General features: G+C 49.1%; 8 protein-coding genes across 8 annotated transcripts; 4 read left to right on the top strand and 4 right to left on the bottom strand.

The window, feature by feature from the left end:
• Positions 1–106: 106 nt before the first annotated feature.
• CDV56_106899 (uncharacterized protein) lies at positions 107–3,843 on the top strand (the record flags this gene model as incomplete). The annotated part of the gene is made up of 10 exons (XM_026760518.1): positions 107–135; positions 303–381; positions 457–517; positions 567–598; positions 684–697; positions 1,598–1,781; positions 1,847–1,902; positions 1,960–2,381; positions 2,430–3,322; positions 3,385–3,843. 10 exons carry the CDS (start codon positions 107–109, stop codon positions 3,841–3,843), a joined length of 2,229 nt encoding a protein of 742 aa, XP_026617733.1.
• Positions 3,844–3,981: 138 nt separating this feature from the next.
• CDV56_106857 (uncharacterized protein) lies at positions 3,982–4,710 on the bottom strand (the record flags this gene model as incomplete). Its single annotated transcript, XM_026760476.1, has 3 exons — positions 3,982–4,160; positions 4,250–4,466; positions 4,558–4,710. The coding sequence occupies 3 exons, from the start codon at positions 4,708–4,710 to the stop codon at positions 3,982–3,984; spliced, it is 549 nt and encodes a 182-aa protein (XP_026617732.1).
• Positions 4,711–5,818: 1,108 nt separating this feature from the next.
• BNA52 (kynureninase) lies at positions 5,819–7,381 on the bottom strand (the record flags this gene model as incomplete). Its single annotated transcript, XM_026760324.1, has 4 exons — positions 5,819–6,234; positions 6,294–6,771; positions 6,825–7,162; positions 7,219–7,381. 4 exons carry the CDS (start codon positions 7,379–7,381, stop codon positions 5,819–5,821), a joined length of 1,395 nt encoding a protein of 464 aa, XP_026617731.1.
• A 505-nt stretch (positions 7,382–7,886) lies between these two features.
• Positions 7,887–9,297, top strand: CDV56_106596 (indoleamine 2,3-dioxygenase; the record flags this gene model as incomplete). The annotated part of the gene is made up of 3 exons (XM_026760215.1): positions 7,887–8,180; positions 8,231–8,854; positions 8,917–9,297. 3 exons carry the CDS (start codon positions 7,887–7,889, stop codon positions 9,295–9,297), a joined length of 1,299 nt encoding a protein of 432 aa, XP_026617730.1.
• Positions 9,298–10,269: 972 nt separating this feature from the next.
• yaf9 (YEATS domain-containing protein YAF9) lies at positions 10,270–11,147 on the bottom strand (the record flags this gene model as incomplete). The annotated part of the gene is made up of 3 exons (XM_026760109.1): positions 10,270–10,970; positions 11,032–11,056; positions 11,115–11,147. The coding sequence occupies 3 exons, from the start codon at positions 11,145–11,147 to the stop codon at positions 10,270–10,272; spliced, it is 759 nt and encodes a 252-aa protein (XP_026617729.1).
• A 336-nt stretch (positions 11,148–11,483) lies between these two features.
• Positions 11,484–12,525, top strand: horA (ubiquinone biosynthesis protein COQ11; the record flags this gene model as incomplete). The annotated part of the gene is made up of 4 exons (XM_026760010.1): positions 11,484–11,529; positions 11,586–11,640; positions 11,696–12,036; positions 12,104–12,525. The coding sequence occupies 4 exons, from the start codon at positions 11,484–11,486 to the stop codon at positions 12,523–12,525; spliced, it is 864 nt and encodes a 287-aa protein (XP_026617728.1).
• A 146-nt stretch (positions 12,526–12,671) lies between these two features.
• SYF2 (pre-mRNA-splicing factor SYF2) lies at positions 12,672–13,718 on the bottom strand (the record flags this gene model as incomplete). Its single annotated transcript, XM_026759944.1, has 3 exons — positions 12,672–12,719; positions 12,773–13,408; positions 13,500–13,718. The coding sequence occupies 3 exons, from the start codon at positions 13,716–13,718 to the stop codon at positions 12,672–12,674; spliced, it is 903 nt and encodes a 300-aa protein (XP_026617727.1).
• Positions 13,719–14,993: 1,275 nt separating this feature from the next.
• On the top strand, positions 14,994–15,947 carry CDV56_106175 (uncharacterized protein; the record flags this gene model as incomplete). The annotated part of the gene is made up of 1 exon (XM_026759794.1): positions 14,994–15,947. One exon carries the CDS (start codon positions 14,994–14,996, stop codon positions 15,945–15,947), a length of 954 nt encoding a protein of 317 aa, XP_026617726.1.
• Positions 15,948–18,262: the final 2,315 nt, after the last annotated feature.

Below are 18,262 nucleotides of genomic sequence, written 5' to 3'. Positions count from 1 at the left end.
TCCACAATTCACGACATCGACTGACCATTGTTGCCGGTCTTCCTTCTCCCATCAAACTTGTCTACCTCATTTAGAAGCTGCGATATAGCATCTACATACCGTCAAGATGTTTCGCACTGTTCCCCGCATGGCTGGGTACGTTCTTCCTGATTCAATTCCCGAACCACTGCTGGCATCATCATGACTCTGGTGGGATGATCGCCTATGACCGCCCAATTTCTGTTGGCAATCTGCCATCTTTCTCCTGGAGGATACTCAATTGCGCTCATGATCTTACTGACTCTTTCGCTTGGAATTTCTAGATTCGTGTTCCGCGAGAACCGTGTCCCTTACTACCAGCGTCTCTTCCAGCGGCACGACGGCAAGCGTCAGTGGTGGAAGGTCAGTTGATCCGCGGGTTGGCATATACACCTTGGAATGACTGTGTTTCTCTGACTGGTACTTTCTTCCTTGAAGACCGATCGTAGCAAGTACATCATGTACCCCTACCTCATCTCCGTTTATGGTTTGGGCATCGGTGAGTTCTGTCGCGCTTTGAGGAAGTTGTTCAAGCTAACTCACTTTAGCCTCCACCTATGCCATGTGCCGTATGGTCTTTGTTAGTATCCCTCGCCCGTTGCAATGCCTCTAGAGCCGATTATGCTGGCGGCTTGTGCGCGTTTGTGGACTGACTTTTCAAATAGGGCCACAAGACCTGGTTCGGCAAGAACTAGATAAAACTTCGCTGATTTCCGACCAAACACATGGAATAGCGTCCCTTGGATCCCATTGGCGGTGTATTTCTATTTCGACAGACGGGTGGGTTGAGATGAGATATCACGACGTTGTATATAAGATCAGCTAGGGGATCAATGAAAGAGTTCGTCAGTCTGTTCAAATGATTCGTCGAATTATTATGCTTGAGCTATGCCAGGACAGTCTTATGTACGGAATGCCTTCAGATATCGCTTCTTCAATCTCATAGAACGAAGTCCTTCGAGCAGATGCGCCATTCTTGTCTTTCATGATCCGAGGTATCTTTCTGCCAAATGCCTTTCACGTATTGTACGCTTACTAGGTAGTAAATGTGAGACCCCAACTTTGTAGCCCCCAATGATTTAGCCGTCATCTCAATATCTCCCAGCCATTATACTCGTTCCCGTGAAATCGTCAAGGTTGGATTAGTAATCAACTGACCCGTCCCAATTAACTATTCCGAGATATTATCGAGCGGATATGGGATACAACTCTCCACACTCCGAACATTAACAATGCCTTGACTCTCTATGATCAAATAGGGATTGACCACAAACAGGGACATGCGACGCAAGATACAGATATACACAGATAATTGAAAAAGTCTCACTTATGTGCGAGAAAATGCCACAGAGCGCTTTCGTAGGCAACTCATACCAGATTTCGAGAATGGTCTGTCTATTGACACAGTGAAGACAACGTACATCCGGTCAACTTTGCATTTCTAACCCATGGTTGATTCTGAGACGAACCAAACATCTCTTGAGCGACCTAGCAAACGCGTACGGCAAGCATGCGAACCTTGCAGGTAGACCAGACCATATTTCTTCGAGACTGGATATGCTGGCTCACTATTCCATAGGCGCAAAAAGGCAAAATGTCCAGGTGAGCAGCCGGTCTGCTCGCTCTGCGCGCGATTGCGCCAGAGATGCGCATACGCTGGAGAAAGGCGCAGGTCGCTGCCGCATACCACCCCAGATGAATCAGCCTCCGTCGCTGCTTTTACTGCTGCTGATGCTCCTGAAGTGCGAATTTCTCGAACATTGGTGAGCTTGCTTCTCTGCAATTCATGGGGAATCCGCCTTGTTCTTTTCCGTTGACTGTTTCTCAGGAGGATCGTCTCGGCAACCTGGAGGCGAAGATGGGTGAAGTTCTTGATGCTCTAGAGTACTGCGAGTCCTACACTTGTCTGAGATTCGATCAGTGACTGATAATTCCAGTTAGACGAAATAGCTCTAGAACTGAACAGCAGAGGACAACCGCATCGTCTCTTCGGCCAAATACTATGAGCGGCCCTATCACCTCATCGGTGATCAGCGCCATTACTCCACTTCCGACGTGGGAGAAAGTGCTCGCTGTGGCAGAATTGTATCTGCTATATTGCGAGTCCCAGCCCCTTCCTCTGTTTCACAGAGACAGTTTCCTTAACAGCCTCAGCACTCGCGATCCTGAAATTCTCTACGCTATACTCGCATTGAGCATACGATTCTCTGACGAAGGCTGTCAGGGTTTGAATGATCTCGCAACTCTTGTAAGCGGCTACACAGAGGTAGCCAGAGGACTGGTCATGAGGAGAGTTTCAGAGGGTCCGGTTGAATTATCTACCCTACAATGTCTCTGCCTTCTGAGTTTGATCGACTTTACCAGTAAGTCTAGTTCTTGAGTGAACGGCATTCGAGTCTAACCCCGTTCAGACGGCAACACACATCGGTCGAGTATTCACAGTAGTCTTGCGATGAACTTGGCTCAATGCGCCAATCTGGGCTCCGAAACACACGCTACATGGTCCGCAGTGGCCCGCGAAGAGCGGCGACGCTGCTTTTGGAGCATCTGCCTTTTGAAGCGCTTTCATGGCGTTGAATTTGACAGCATGGGGTTCCCTGATGGGAGTTTTCCCCCATTCCCCGAAAGCCCTGAGCGCCCTCGCCCGCCCTTTTCGCCGAGCAATGCAACTGATGAGGCTCGGTCTACTGGTATGGAAGACCAGGGGATCATTGCGTATGTGATCATTCTAAGCGAGGTCTTCGCCAAGACTACGAGATATGTTCGTCGCCATGGCCGGCCGAGCAGTGTCCCACCGTGGTCCTCACAGTCAGAGTACTCCAAAATCATCACGCTGCAAATGGACCTGGAAACACGCATGCCTTACGTCCATCGATTCAAACCGGCTAATCTCAGCGAGAGGACGACTGAGGAGCTCCAAGCCAACCGAGGATACTGGGGTCCATGGTTCCTGAACCAATTTCTCTATCATACAAATCTCTGTCTCCTCAATCATCCGCTTCTGCTGTCTCTTGGCCTCAGGAATTTCCGGAACTCTATTCCCGAGATATTCTTGCAACACACTTCGGACCTTATTTCTTCACATACCACCTGGATCATTCATTTCATAAACTACTTTGAAGAGAAAAACTTCATCGTGTCAGATCCACTACTAGGGTACAGCGCCGCCGTAGTGGCTACTATCGAACTACAGTTAAGTTTTACTGAAGATAAAACCATCCGACAAGAGAAGCGCGATCGCTTCTATAGATGTGTCAAGTTTGTGGAAAACATTGGGCAAAGGTGGCCCCACATGGCGCAACTGGTCAGCGATTCTCACTCATTCTACAAGACATGAGTTGACTAACCATGCTATTAATCATACAGGCGGATAAATTACAACGATTAGAAGGCGCTGTTTCAGCCTCTTATCAACCTGAGCCGCGGGCCCAGAATAAGAGCCTACTGATAGACCTGTCACGCTTCTGGGAAATCCTTGAATACTCGTTTAACAGGGATATGGACTCTGCTCGTCGCTTGTTCGGCGACTCGTTATACTGTGAACCCCCTACCATGGACATGGAAGTATCGCAGACATCTCCTCTACCCGAACCCACTCGCCTGAATTCACACTCCGAACAATCACATCCAGGGTCACGAATGTCTGAATATGGCTTTCAATCAGCTCTGCCTGTTGGATCCCACTATGCCATGGGCTCAACAATCTCTCCGCGCCATTCGGATTTCTTCAACGATGAGCTATCAATCTTGGCCACGAACTTCTTTTCCCAGGGACAAGAGTTCCTGCGTGGCAGCGATAACAGAGAAGGCATTGGGAATTTTTAATCTATACCGCAGGCGAATTTCATCTGTATACATACATACATGTGTCTCCTCCGTGAGACTCAAACCCAACCTTCACCGAACTTAAAAGACCAAAACACATGGAACCCTTTCAAATGCAAAACGGGTCATCCTCATATCTCATTTGCAGCAGCCAAGATCATTCTCAATCTGAGAAGCATCATAGGCAGAGGTGCTGTTGGCATCATGATCGATCAGATCGTCAATTTGGTCCTTTTGACGTGCCTGGGAGGGCGCCATATTGTTTGAAGTATCGCCAACCGCGAATGCAGATGAAAGTAAGGAAGCCAACGATTCCACTGTGACAGGTCAATAATCAGCGCTTCTACTTGAAAATACGCCTCTATTAAGCGTTGATGATCACGACACGTCTCGGATAGAGACTCACGTACCACAAAATGATACTTGTTGTGGCGACAACGCCACCAAGCGCACGGCTGCTCGTGCTGTGTGCGCCATTCGTTCCCATAATGGTGATGATGAAGAGAGCAAATGGTGTCAATAAAGTTAAGGATCATGTACGCCTTCGCGCTTGCCCATCGCTTGAACCGTTCTGCATGAGCTGTGAGAACTTGGTAAGCCAGGAAGATGGCGGCCTTGAGACACTAGAGAGCTCGACGTCTGGGTCAGTCATTGATCTGCAACTAGCTGTCCCTAATCTCGATCAAGCTACAGAAGAAAAACGGGTATATTCACGACGGCAATACCCCAGGTGTTTGACCTGGTCTTGGGCGTACCCTTATTCGCTATGCGTGCAATGATGAGGACGAAGTTCAGGAAAAGTAACGCGCCAATGGTGACATGGAGCCGCAGCTTGATCTTAGGATGGTTCTCAAATGCGAGGTTCATTTTGACTAATGCGAGAGGCGGATCTGATAGAGTAGGTGGTCCTCAATGCGATGGTCAGTGATGCCCTGTCTTTAATGCAATTAGCTTGGTCAGAGGAGGTAGAATAAAAATAGAACTCGCTTTGGTCATCGCAGATGCTCTAGGGACTGACTCTCATAAGTATTGAGTCTATTCACTGATGCCTAATAATGGCAGATAGTATTGATGGCAAATCATGAAGCCGGCCCTGCACTGAGGAAGTGCCCCAACAACGCAATGATCTACACATATCTAGTGGCTGCTGCAAAAGCAGTCGCAATAGTCGCTATCCAAGCACTAAGACGATCTTTCTTCTTTTTTGTGCAACCCGTGGAATATTGTACCATCCGTTATATGAGGAGGTTGCTTGGTCAAGGCTCGCATTCGTATCTGGGACCCGATCAGGGTTCGCATGCGATGGCGGAGGGCAAGCTCGATAAGCACTAATACCGTTCCAAAAGGCCTCTTGGCTAGGCGTCATGCAGTGTCAGAAAATGATGCTGATGAAGGCACCGGATTATACTTATTGGTAGCAAACTGGATACGAAGTGTCACGCGCGTTCCGTCCACAATTGCAGGTCAATTACGTTGACACAATTGCAATGAGCATATCTAAAGCAGCCTAGACTTGCAATCCTAAGTCTAGACGAAATATATCTGCAGGCATTGTAGGAGTGACTTACTTTGTATTGTCGTTGATGGTCACATTTCTATATTCGGGCATCGAAACGAATACGACCGAACCCACCAGGCTTCAAAGAACAGATCCCACCTCGAGACAACAGCGAAAAAGGGCTCGAAAATAACCACAAGCCCTCGTTTTAGAACGACTAAATCGCGAATCGCAAACAAGAACTCGTCGTCGAAAGGCCAGGCACAAATATGTTTTCGGATATTCATTCTCCTCCAAGCTTTCTGATACGAGTGCCACGCTTCATTGAAATGGACAGCTTTTAAAGAGTCATCTTGGGTATTCCTCTATCTTCATTTTCCTTGCCGGATTCGCCATATGAATACAAATCAAACGATGAAGAAACCGAAAATCGTCTCATGTTATAATTGAGCCTTGAACATGACGGCTCAGCCAAATTCATTCTTCCAGAGCTGCCTTCAGTTGCTCGACAAACATCCAGATCTCAGTGAAAGTGTTGTACAACGGAACAGGTGCGACGCGGACAACGCCTGGTTCTCTCTTGTCGCAGATAATCCCGGCTTCCTGCAGTCGATGAGCTACCTTGTGCAAAAGCCCAGGCTTAAGCAGAAGACTGAGCTGAGCACCTCGAGCGGCAGGATCAGAAGGCGTGATAATTTGGTATTGCCGCGACTCGTCCGTGGTGTCCTTTAACAGCAGGTATTCGAGATACGCCGTCATCAAGACAGATTTCTTGCGCAGCTCAGCCATGGACGTCTCATCAAACACCGACAGAGCAGCGCACAAGGATGCAAGATCGATCGCAGAAGGGTTCGAAATCTGGTAACCACCCGCCCCAGGGATAGGTTTGAACTCTACTCTGACGTTAGAACTGAATAGGGTCAAGTCAATTGCACGGAAGACTGAAACTCACTATTGTCCATCTTAAACCTCACTGATTTATCGCCTCCATACCACCCAGTCAGACGGTGTCGGAACTTTGGCGCATCCTCTCCTTCGCTGTAGTCGACTTGACCATGCTTCTCATGGACGAAGAGACCTGCCATTGCCCCAGGGCCGGCGTTACCGTATTTGTAAGTGCACCAAGCTGCGAAATCGACGTTCCAGTCGTGTAACTTGAGGAGGACATTGCCGTAGGCATGAGCCAGATCCCATCCGACAACAAGTCCTCGCGAGTGCGCATATTCGGTGATCTTCGGCATGTCGAATAATTGCCCTGTGTAATACTGGATTCCCGGAAGCAGGATGAGAGCTGCCTCGTCTGCATGCTGATCAATGTAAGACAAGATCTTCTCTGTTGGGATTTCATATGTTCCCTCATCTGGACCGATGAGCACCATGGTCTCCTTAGGATCAAGATCGTGCCAGGCAATGTGTGATTCGATGGCATACTGGAGTCAGTTTAGCATAACTCACGCGGGAATTGCGACGCTATCAAACTCACATGATCGCTGGGAAACGCCTTCCAGTCCATCAGAATCTTACGTTTGGTTGCAGTTGGCTTGTAGAAGCTTGCGAGCAACAAGTGCAGATTCATTGTTAATGTACCCATTGCTGCGACTTCTTCGGGCGCCGCCCCCACGATCTTCGACATGGACTCGGCAGCCTGCTCAGCCAGATTCTGCCACTCCTTTAATGGGGAGTCTTCGATCTTGGTGAAGTGACCACAGACACCAATTGACGACCATGTGTCCAATTGCGCCTCCAGATACTTCTGGGTGGCTTTGGGCTGAATACCAAGGGAATTGCCACAGAAGTAGATACATGGTTCTGATGAGAGGCCTAAGGAAGATCTGTCAGCGACGATGAGCGGCTATTTGGGGAACAATCATACCTACCAGGCTTCGCTAGTTTGGTGGAGGCAATGTTTGCCTTCGATGGGATAATGAATTTCTCACGAAAGCCTGCGAGCGGGTCTGCAGCGTCCAGAGAGGCCGCATACTCCTTGGTTGCCGCATTGGCAGGGAATTCAGGCTTGGATAGTGTGCCGTTGGTAGACATGATGGATGAAGATCTGAAGCGAGTGCTGTTGGCGTGAAATAACAGCAACTGGATTGTGACTTCTGACGACCTGTCCGACACTCCTTGCTTTATACGTTGTCTCGATGATTCCATCGACCCGGAAGGAAGCCGGAAGCTTATCCGCTTCCGCCTCAATATCCGTGCTCACGGAAGGAACGATTGTCAAACAATGACACCCACGATATCAGTTTTACTATTATTGGTATGGCGATTAGATGGCACGAGTAGACATATTCCCATCTATCAAATATCTCATTATCTCTTCGCCGTGCTCTATGCTCATGCCACCTAGGCAAAGACATATTTATCGTTCCGGGTTGGATCCGGCCCTCTTCCGTCTGACCAGTTCCTTCCCATATATTCAGGTTTCGACATGGACAGAGTGAATGTTCCTCTTTCTAAGACTCATTGCCAGAATCTCTGACTACACGGTCACTTGCACAATTGGCCACTCATTTCTCATACTATCGAATAAGCCTTCGTCATGCTCAACACACCGGAAATCGTGCTTGACCAGTACTGCGTTTCTCTTCGAAATGGGTTTCTTCCCGATACCCTTCCTCTGCAGAAACTGAACAATCCATACTACTCTCCGTGGGAGGAAGTCGTCGCTGATCTGCCAGCTCGTATCGAGGCGGGAACAATACGGCAAGCGGTTGACAGTCTTCCTATCCTCTCAACTTCCAGGCTGCAGGAAGAATCAGAATGGCGGCGAGCATATGTTGTGCTTGCTTTTATCACTCACGCCTATATTTGGGGAGGTGAGCGGCCAAAAGACGTATGCGTCCCTTGTTATTGTATGATTGCAGCTTTCTCATGGCTCTCCAGGTCCTCCCACCAGCAGTGTCGTGCCCCATCCTGGAGGTCTCAAAGCATTTAGAGCTGCCACCATGTGCTACCTATGCCGCTTTGAACCTCTGGAACTTCAAAGTTTCTTCCCCTGATGTTGATCTCACTGACCCAGACAACTTGTCCATCATCACAACGTTCACCGGTACCAAGGACGAAGAATGGTTTTTCATGATCTCTGTTGCTATTGAGGCCAAAGGAGCAGAATTAATCACCGTGATGCTCAACGCCATATATGCCGTCAGCGTGGCTGAACATCAAAGAGTCACAACTTTACTTTACCAATTGAGTGATGGCCTAAAGGAGCTTGGCGAGATCCTGGAGAGGATGTATGAAAAGTGCAACCCGTCTGTCTTCTTCTATCAACTTCGCCCTTTCTTGGCTGGTAGCAAGAATATGGCCTCGTCTGGACTGCCGCAGGGTGTCTTTTATGATCTGGGAGGCCACGGAGAGTGGCATCAGTACAGTGGGGGAAGCAATGCACAGAGCTCACTAATCCAAACATTCGATATCTTTTTGGGTGTGGAGCATTCAGCCACGGGAGAAGCAAAATTGAACAGCACATCTCAGTTCAAGCCTAAAATTGGCTTCATTCAGGCAAGCGTCTACTTTTACTCGGTCTCCTCATTCACAGCCGAGCCAGAAACTAACTATCTTCCACTTAGGACATGCGAAACTACATGCCTGGACCTCACCGACGCTTCCTGGAGATGTTGACTCGAACCTCCAACGTGCGCCAATTCGCCATGAGCTACAAGGCAGATACAGAGGTCAGGAACGCATACAACGCGGCAGTCATGGCTGTTGGGGTATTCCGGGATAAGCATATTCAGATGGTCTCACGATACATTATCACGCCTTCGAGGAACAAACCAACCCAAACTTCGTCCGCGCAAGTCAATCTGGCAACCGTGACAGCAGCGAATCAAGTCGAACGTCCGAACGACATACCAGCAGGATACAGTGGTACAGGCGGAACTGACCTAATCCCATTCTTGAAACAGACTCGGGATACGACAAAAGCTGCGGCCAAATATACAGATTGAAATTGAGTGGTGGGATTTCTCGCCGGAGGCAAGTATTGATGAGTAGATATCCCTACTTCCTTTTGAGCATGGAATCACGGCGTTAGGATTGTACATAAATTGCTTCATCTTTATTCATCTGAATGAAAACTCAGCTTTACTACCGACCGCTATCATACATGTACTTGAATCTGCCACGCACCTCTTCGCAAATCTCTCATAATAAATAACTTTCTTCGATAAGTCTGTCATATCAAAACCGTGGACTCAAATCATCCTATCTGAAGACCAGCCGGCTCAAAGCGGTTATGGGTGGAGATTGGACAATGTGTCCGGAAGCGGATACGGAAGCGGAAAATCATTCACAAGACCCGGATGGCTCGACCGTTGGAGGTTCACAGTTGAAATTAGATTCAGTTTGAAGTGGTCCTACCCTCCTAGTGTAATATTTGAATCTGAGACGAAGTGGCACAATCAATGGATGGATTGGCTACAGGACCGCAATCTAACAGTCAATGGTAAAAGGTTGACGCGAGGAACATTTTCTAAGAGCTTTTGCAAGCATGAGAATAACAGCCTGACTGACAAGAGTGCCATGCATCAGAAGGTCTTTGAAAATAATTTACACGCGTCGACTCCCCAAATTTGTCGTGATTGCCCCAGTATGCCATGCCATTTCGTCGGGAAAGCCCAATTGCGCTGAAAGTCGCGAACCATGAGATGGTGATCGGGCCGACGCGCATGTGCCGACCTCAGAGCCTTCAAATTGTGTCTATGACTGCAGACTCATAAATGGTATTCATCTGTCGGGGCGCTGGGTGGATGGAGGTGGAGGAGACAGTGCCAGAGGGGCCGACTTGCTGCTGGGCACGAAGAGCATGCGGTGAGCATGTTGCAGAGACCTCGTAGCTAGTAGATAAATTGGGATGCGTGATGGCCCATAAGGTCGAAGCGAGCATCTGCTTCAGTAGCTATCCGGCGGGCAAAGGACGATCATCTCTTCTTAGTGTTGGCAGGGATGCCTTCGCTTTCTCGCAGCTCGGCCAGCCTCTTTTCGCGCTCGATCAGCCGCTCCCTTTCTTCCTTGATCATTTGCTCCACCGTCTTGTTGGCCGCTTCTAGACGATCCATCTCCTTGTTCTCCGTCGTCCTGCTGTAGGGATTCTCCGGGGTCTCATTCTGAGGAATTTCGGCCGTTCGACCCCCGCGCTGCTGCGCAGCTTGCTTTGTATTCTTCCCTCCCTTGCCCTTCTGCGTTTGTGAGGACGCAGGTCCGCCCGTGAGGAGGTCGTAGAATGGTTCCATAGGCTCGTTAAAGACAATTTCCTCGTAATTTTGGCTGATCACCACCTCCCTGCGCTCTTTCCTGCCCTCCGCGCCGGGCCCGTATGGGTGTAGCTTCAAACTGTGCCATAGTGTCTGTGGTTTCTCGCCGGACTCCGGCACGAAGTAGAGCTTGATTTGGATTTCGAATTCACCCCAGCCGGTCTCGGTCACCTCGAACGGTGCCTGCTCGATAGTGCGTACATTCTGCGCGTATGTCTCGTGTAGCTTGAACTGAACCTTCTTCAGCCAGTAGGAAATGTCCTCGTCATTGACTCCTTTCACAAATACGCGCCACTGGTGGGTGTGATCCGCTGGAACGTGAGGGGGTTTCTTCTCCGGGTCGAATGGCCGTGCTTCGCTGCCGAAAACTGGGAAGGGTTAGAGGCTGGAAGTCCCATAAAATTCGAGAGGATGGGCAAGTTAACACACCGAAGGGTCTGAAAATGGAGACACCCTGTGAAGACCACTGGTCAGTATACTGCAAACGATTAAAAGATCAACCTGCCACAAACCCTGACGCGCTTGGTTCCAGTTGCTGAAGGCATACTGCGTGATATTAACGTAAGGTTTAATCAGAGACGCGACAAATTTGACGGGCTCTAAATGAACTGTTGGAATGTAGACCTCTGGGTTCACCTCTTCGGGCCTGTACCGCAAACTGACCTGGGATCCTTCGATCGGCACGTGACGTGACCGATAATCAATGATCGATGGCCGATGACGATAGTCGGAAGCAGGCGTTCCGCAGCTTTAGCTTAGCTCCGGCATTTTTATTGATGAATTTGAGGCACATATAAAGAACGATTTTCTTTCTACTGTTCATTTAGTCTATTTCTCAGAATTGCGAAACACACAAATCTCCTCATCAATTGTTTACAAGAATGGCTTCGAAAAGAGTAGTAGTTGCCGGCGGAAACGGCTTCTTAGGTGGGTGATGCTACCGCTCTTGAATAGCGTTATGCTAATGGTTGACTTTCAATTAGGATCGCGAATTTGTAAATCAGCAGTGAACCGAGGCTGGGCTGTCACATCTCTAAGGTATTCTTTCACACTCTGAATTTCGGTCTTGCTGGCGCCTGCTTAGACGTCATAGTCGATCCGGAGAACCTCGATGGGATACTGTTACCAGCTCACGCGATCGGCCAACCTGGGCCAATTCGGTTGAATGGGCTAAGGCAGATCTACTTAAGCCAGACACATATAAACCTTTCTTGCGTGATGCCGATGTCGTGGTCCACAGTATGGGCATTCTACTTGAAGCAGATTACAAAGGCGTGGTACGAGGGAAAGAGCCAGTCGTCAGTGGCCTACAGAGGGCTTTCAGCTCGTCGAAGCTGGGTAGCCAGAACCCTCTGACAAGGCGAGAGGGAGAGCCGCTGGAGCCTAAGGAGAGAGACGGACAGTTGACATATGAGCTCATGAACAGGGATTCTGGTTCGTATATGTTGGGACTATCAAATTGCTAAATATGCGGGGCTGACTGGCGAACTGGAAACAACAGCCATTGCACTAGCGCAGGAGTCATCCTGCGAACATGTTCCAACATTCGTATACATATCAGCCGCTGCGGGAGCACCAATCCTACCCAGTCGATATATCACGACGAAGCGAGAAGCTGAGACAACCATAGCGTCCGAACTGCCAGAGATGCGAAGTATCTTCATCAGACCGCCCTTCATGTATGATTCAAGCAGAAAATTCACACTGCCGATAGCCTTGGGTGGTTTTGTTGCCTCCCAATTCAACGCTCTCTTAGGTGACAGGCTTCGGTTCCTCGGTGCGATGGTCGATAAGCCTTTCCAGGTGGATCTTGTGGGCGAAGCTGTGGTGGAAGCGATGGAAGACGAGTCCATTCGCGGTGCGGTAGGAACGAAGCAGATCGAAAACCTGGCAACTAAGGCGTGGAGAAAAAGCATGCTTTGAATCCAACCTCTCATGTTTTGGAGATTGCCTCGGCAGGCTGCTGCCGAGAGGTGGACGAGGCTATGCACTTCACTGATTGTCAAATAATGCCTGGACATATCAAGGAGTCCCGCTCTGTATATTAGACCTAAGCAGGTAGCACTAGATCAAATCATTGTACCACGTTCAAAACTGTCACGAATCTCCGTAGTGTACTGGGAGGCATTAGCTTCGTTTGTAAACTCGAAGTTTTCGTAAAGAACCATACCTTATTGTAGAATCGTGCCAGCTTCTGGTTGAACTGCTTGTTCTTCTCGTTGATATAGGTGACGTCGGGTTCTTCTTCACCACGGCGTTCCCTGCGCTTCTTAAGTCGGACCTCTTCGGCCTTTCTCAAGTCCGCGACCAATTTGTCGACACCAGCTCGATCCGGCTTGTTCTCCGTGAATCCGATCGTATCTGCCGTCGAGTAGAAAGTGCCGTTCTTGTCGACCGCAATCATCTCACCATCATTGGTTTCAACGATCTCCAAGTCCCCATTTGCAGCTGCCTTTTCAATCGCAGCCAGCTTCTCCCTTTCATAGGCCTCCAGATCAGGCTGCATTTCACGTAGCTGTCTTTTGTAAACTTTCCGTGCATCCTGCGTGTAGTCCTGAAACGCAACGTCGTCCCGGTGACGCTGCTTCTTCTCCATACGCCGATCCCATTTCTCGGATTCGTCGATGGTCCAATCCCAGGCTCTCTTACGCTCAAAGTCTTCGCCGGAAGCCTCTGTATCTGCTTTGAGAAGGTTGTGAGATGCAAATGCGTGCTTGCGCGACAATGAAGAGAGCAATGCAGGATCAGTGGCAAGACGCTGGGTTTCGGCCGCCGTTTCTTTCAGGTTGCGCTCAGCTGCATTTTTCTGTTTGACCGTCAGCAAGTACACGACCGTCAGAAGGCAAGCGAGAAGCTGAAATTCTGGATCATTTGACGATTGCGACCGGATTACTCACAGCACGAGCTTGAAGGGCTTTGAATCTCTCTTGCCGCTGGCGAGCCTTTGCAGCTGCATCATCTTCTTTACTCTCTGATTTTTCCGAGGTGTTCTCTTGTTGAGACTCTTCCGAAGCTGCTGGTTCAGCAGGAGCTTCATCAGACTGAGCCTGGTTAGAAGCGGCGTTGTCATCGGAAGGTTTTGCCGCAGACACTTCGTTAACGCGCTCAGAAGGCATAATCGTGGCAGTCACACAGGCACTTCAGAAGGTTCTCGTTGAAATATGTGTCGAAACAGGTAAAAGTTATTTTGTAGGCCTTCAAAACAATCTTGCAGTCTGGCGAGATAGACGGAAGCGGGATGCAGGACCAATGATGAAACTGAGAGTCTACAACAGCGCTATCCTTGACCACCATTGTGCTTTACCGCCTTCAGAGTGGCTTGTTGTATTCTGTTCTCAGGCCCCAAATCTTACTCCCATCATCGATATTTCAGGGAAAGATGATCGGTTTACGATTCTCCTAGCAATGCTAAGTGGCAGATGGCTTACTTTCCATATCGCAGAGTTGGTCTTCCATTGAAGCATCTCAGCCTCCCAAAGCGCTACGGATCGCAACAACAGTATCGTGCGGTATCGGTAACCACTAAAAGAAAGCCCCCAAACCATGAGCCTACTCCATCTCAGATTCTTCGGTTCGCGTTGACGGGAACGACAAAACCATTACGACAAGATGTAACGAAGCAGGACTTGGACGACCATCTGAACGATGTGTTCTTAGGCGAATGGCCCCTGACTACTCTACCTCCACCCTTGTGGAGCTCTCTCCGCCCAAAGACCGGCAGCACTGATAAGGAAGTGTTTTTCAAAGCTCTCAAGCATGATGTGCGAAATCTTCGTCATCTACAGATCTTCATAGAAAGGCACATTAATGGACGTGAGCCTTGTGCATTGCTGCAGGCAGATCGTTGTAGATTTCTGGCACAGGCGCTTGAGCGCTGTCAACGACAACACTCAGCTGCGGAGATTCTTGTCGCTATCAATGCACTCGTTTCAAGACTACAGAGACTGCAAGCACCTCTATCTAGGCATTTATATACACTGGGAATTTACTACGCATGCCTTTCTTATTCTGCAGCTGCCCTCGAACGACATTTGAGAGGTTACCTTGCTGTGAGCAATAGGCGGTTGGATTTGGACTCGAGTGTCGCCCTGGTGGATGCGCTTTACAGGTCTATCCGATCCTTCGAGCTTCAAGGGGATCATCCAGATACCGATTTTATGCTCAAACAAGTGACTGGCGAATCCGGTGTCGGTCATGCCTCAGAATTCACTTTGCACACCATATTGTGCTGGGCTGGGCCCGGAAAATTGGCGGCATCAATTGAACGTTATTTTAGAGTGCTCGTCAAGCTAAAGAGCCATAAATTGCTCCATAGGATATGGGACCGTGTTCTTGAGCGTTTATCTGCCAAATCAGCAGATCACGATTTCCACATAGCCTATTCCTGCATAATGGCCCTGATTGTGAACGGGGATATCGCGAGGGCCACCACGTATCTGAAAGAAATCTCGGAGCATGCTGGCAATGCTCTCCCTTATATATCAGAGTTCAGAAATCTGAGTGCACTTCTCGCTAATCGAGAACTCTGCGAACTGCTATCTCGGCTTTCTGGCGAGAATGAATACCTCAAGATACTCGAAGTCCAGCTGGAACACATGGAACAGAGGCTGGGGATCAACTGGCACCCCGAACAATCACTTCACACTAGTATATCTGACCTCGGTTACATTGCGACCGGACATCCTCTTCTTACGATGGATGGAGACAGTACTGGATATGAAAGCAGCGAACGCTTGATTGCTGAAATCCACGCTCTAGGTTGCTCTGGATCGCTTTCAGACCTCGCGAGACTTGCCAATTGCTTAGACGAGCATGGAGGTGAACAAATCCCGGTTGTTCAATCGTCCACTGAAAGCACACCGCTAGAGCTGGCCTGGGTGCCTCAACGCTGCCCCGTCGATGTTCTAGACTCTTCTGAAGTAAGATCGGGTGAACACACGACATACTCACCTTCCTCCCTAGGTTTGCTTCGGCTCAACCCTCAAAATGCCGGGTTGTCACCAACAGATACTCGCTCACTGCACCTGATGCAACTGGGATTTCTGATCATGAAGCTCAAAGCACCCAGTTCAGAGCACGAGTGGAGAGAATCCGGCCATATAGTAGCCCTAGACCGCACTTCAGGCCAACTCTTCGCAGTCTTTGTCGGGAAGGCTCAGGGCCGAATAAGCCCGGGCATCCTGTCGCATATCCCACGGACACCACCTGATCTCAATTCAATAGTGAAAATCAAGCTGGGGGGCGACGTGAACGGGACTCATTACAGTGACAACCATTCTTCGCCGGAATTCGATATCACCAAATGCCATCTTGACGTGGATCCATGTCCAGATTTGGTGACTTGAGCAATGGCCACTTGCTTTCTTTGGTTGCTGCTTCGGATTGGTCCATCACTGGTACTCGAGCAGGGCGAGCCATGGTCCCAAACCTGCCCAATTGCCAAGTGTAAGGCGCATATTGGATCGACAAGCTATATTCCTCTAGGCCAGCGGCTAGGCAGCATCAGCTGAAAGACCTAATTAGCGACGGTTCAGATATAAACAGAATGAGCTGCGTCTGCACTCTGCGGCACCAAGCACATGCCGATTACCAATTGTGGCTTGAGACCATCAAGGCAGGATATCTCGGCGTGGCTGTAATGATGTGATTAGGTAGTTTTCTCCGTGCGACTTGGACAGTGATCAAGCATTGATGGAATGACTCATGTACGGGATGAAAAGAGCTCGATTTGCCGACAATGCTGTGTGTACAGTATATTTCATCCAGCTTGGGATTCGGACGGCCATGATGATAGACACATTTTCTTCTTTCGTGATATCCGTCCGGAGGAAGAATGATTGATCAGGCTGTGTCTGTTCAGATCAAGCCTCAAAGGCCTCAAAGAGTATGATCAATTCGCGGGAAGCCGCGCACGCCGCGTAGAATTGCATGCACCTGATCCTCGTCTCACCCATTAAGGTACAGAGGCGCATTGACCCGATTTAAGAAGGAAGAAAAGAAATGCCGTATCCTTCACAATAGTATCTGGCTGCTGGGTTTCTTCCCGCTCAAAAACTGCAGTGCTTGATATACAAACTCTACCTTAGTGAGCGTATTACTTATTTCCGTATCGGACAAGCGGGGCGCGCTTTGTGGACTTTCTTTTCTCAGATCCCCTGGATGGCAATGGGCAGGTTCTACTAGCGAGGTCTATGACTACTAGGTGGTTTCCTCAAGCGAATCGACTTCGTTTGAGGTGCATGCAAGATACTGAAAATTCCGGGATCTATTGGCATTTGACAAGAAACACAACGTCATCTCATTGTTTCCTCCTGAATCTCGGAACGGCTGGTCCGATTGACTGCCCAAAAGACTCGGACCTTTTGAGATAATGCACTGATTAGATGAGCGTCTTGTGTCTATTTGTCAGCTGCTGTTTAACGGAATCATTTTGCTGTGGTCCACACAAGTATGTCAACAATATCGAGATGAGGGCGGCGGCCGTTCCTCGACAGCAATCAAGCATTCTGTGATTTTGACCGACATTGCTTAATGTGTTTGGTGCAGGTTGATGATGGTGAGCTACTCCCTCATTCGGATCCTTGCAGTTACACAACCAGGAATCACTGTGTAGGAATAACATGGCATTGCAGGAAGCCCTGGGAATACTGCTCAATCCCCAACGACAGCCAATGGAACCAGAGTCCCTCTGCAAGCCCAAATGAAGAAGATTGGCTGGCGGAGTTACATGAGAGTTATGCGCGCCAAATACCACAACGGTATGGAGGACTCCGTCCAAATATCAACTCCGAATTTTGAGTCATACGCTCGCTGCTCGCAAGATCTCCAAGATCCTAGCGTGACCGGTCAATCATCATTGTCATCGGGGACGGATCACATAACCGTTGGATGTACGGAGTACAGAGTGCCTTGAGTCCTTGGCTTCCAGAAGGATTGGATCAAGTGTGTGACGTATCAACCATACTAAGGAACAAGGCAACCTCGCATTGCGTTAGTCCTCTTTGTGTGCATATCCCTCGCCTGGGAGGAGCGAATGCGAAATTGAAGGGACACATGATCACCGTCGAAAATATGAAGTCGAGTGCCTGCCTTGCTCGAACTGCGCCTCATTTTCTCCAGCTGGAGTGTTGAACTGATGATGCAGATATGGAGATCGTGGCTGGCTATTATTGAGGTAGGCCCGCAAGCAAATGAAGCGCCGAGTAACTCCCTTCGTGACTTCGTCCCTGTCACTAACTCGCTATCGTTTCCGGGTCTTCGTGTATGCGGGGCGATCGAATCACTCCGACTATTCCCTGGGATCGCGGTTCGGTCATTCGAGGATCGAGATTCGAGATCCTCTACGGCGAGCCACCGAGTCCAATGGCTGTACCCGTTCACATCTGGAGTCTGGATAGATATCTGATCCGCGAACCTCATTCCTTAGTCCTCTATCAAATGACTCAAACGACCCTAAGGTAGTAGAGGAACACCTGCACCTCTACCATATCTGCCGAGTCAGGGTAAAGACCACCATCAAAGTGGCGGATTTCCCGACCGCTACTCGCCAGTCTTGTCTCCTGAGATCCTGGACCTTTCTACTGGATCATCAACTCGTCAACCTCTTTTTAAAGGCTTTGATGATTCGATCGAAAAGACCACGCCTACCTAGATTTCGTGT

The sequence above is a fragment of the Aspergillus thermomutatus genome (assembly GCF_002237265.1).
Source record: "Aspergillus thermomutatus strain HMR AF 39 chromosome Unknown NODE_18, whole genome shotgun sequence".
NCBI classification, from domain to species: Eukaryota; Fungi; Ascomycota; class Eurotiomycetes; order Eurotiales; family Aspergillaceae; genus Aspergillus; species Aspergillus thermomutatus.
This window is presented reverse-complemented; position numbering and strand designations above follow the sequence as displayed.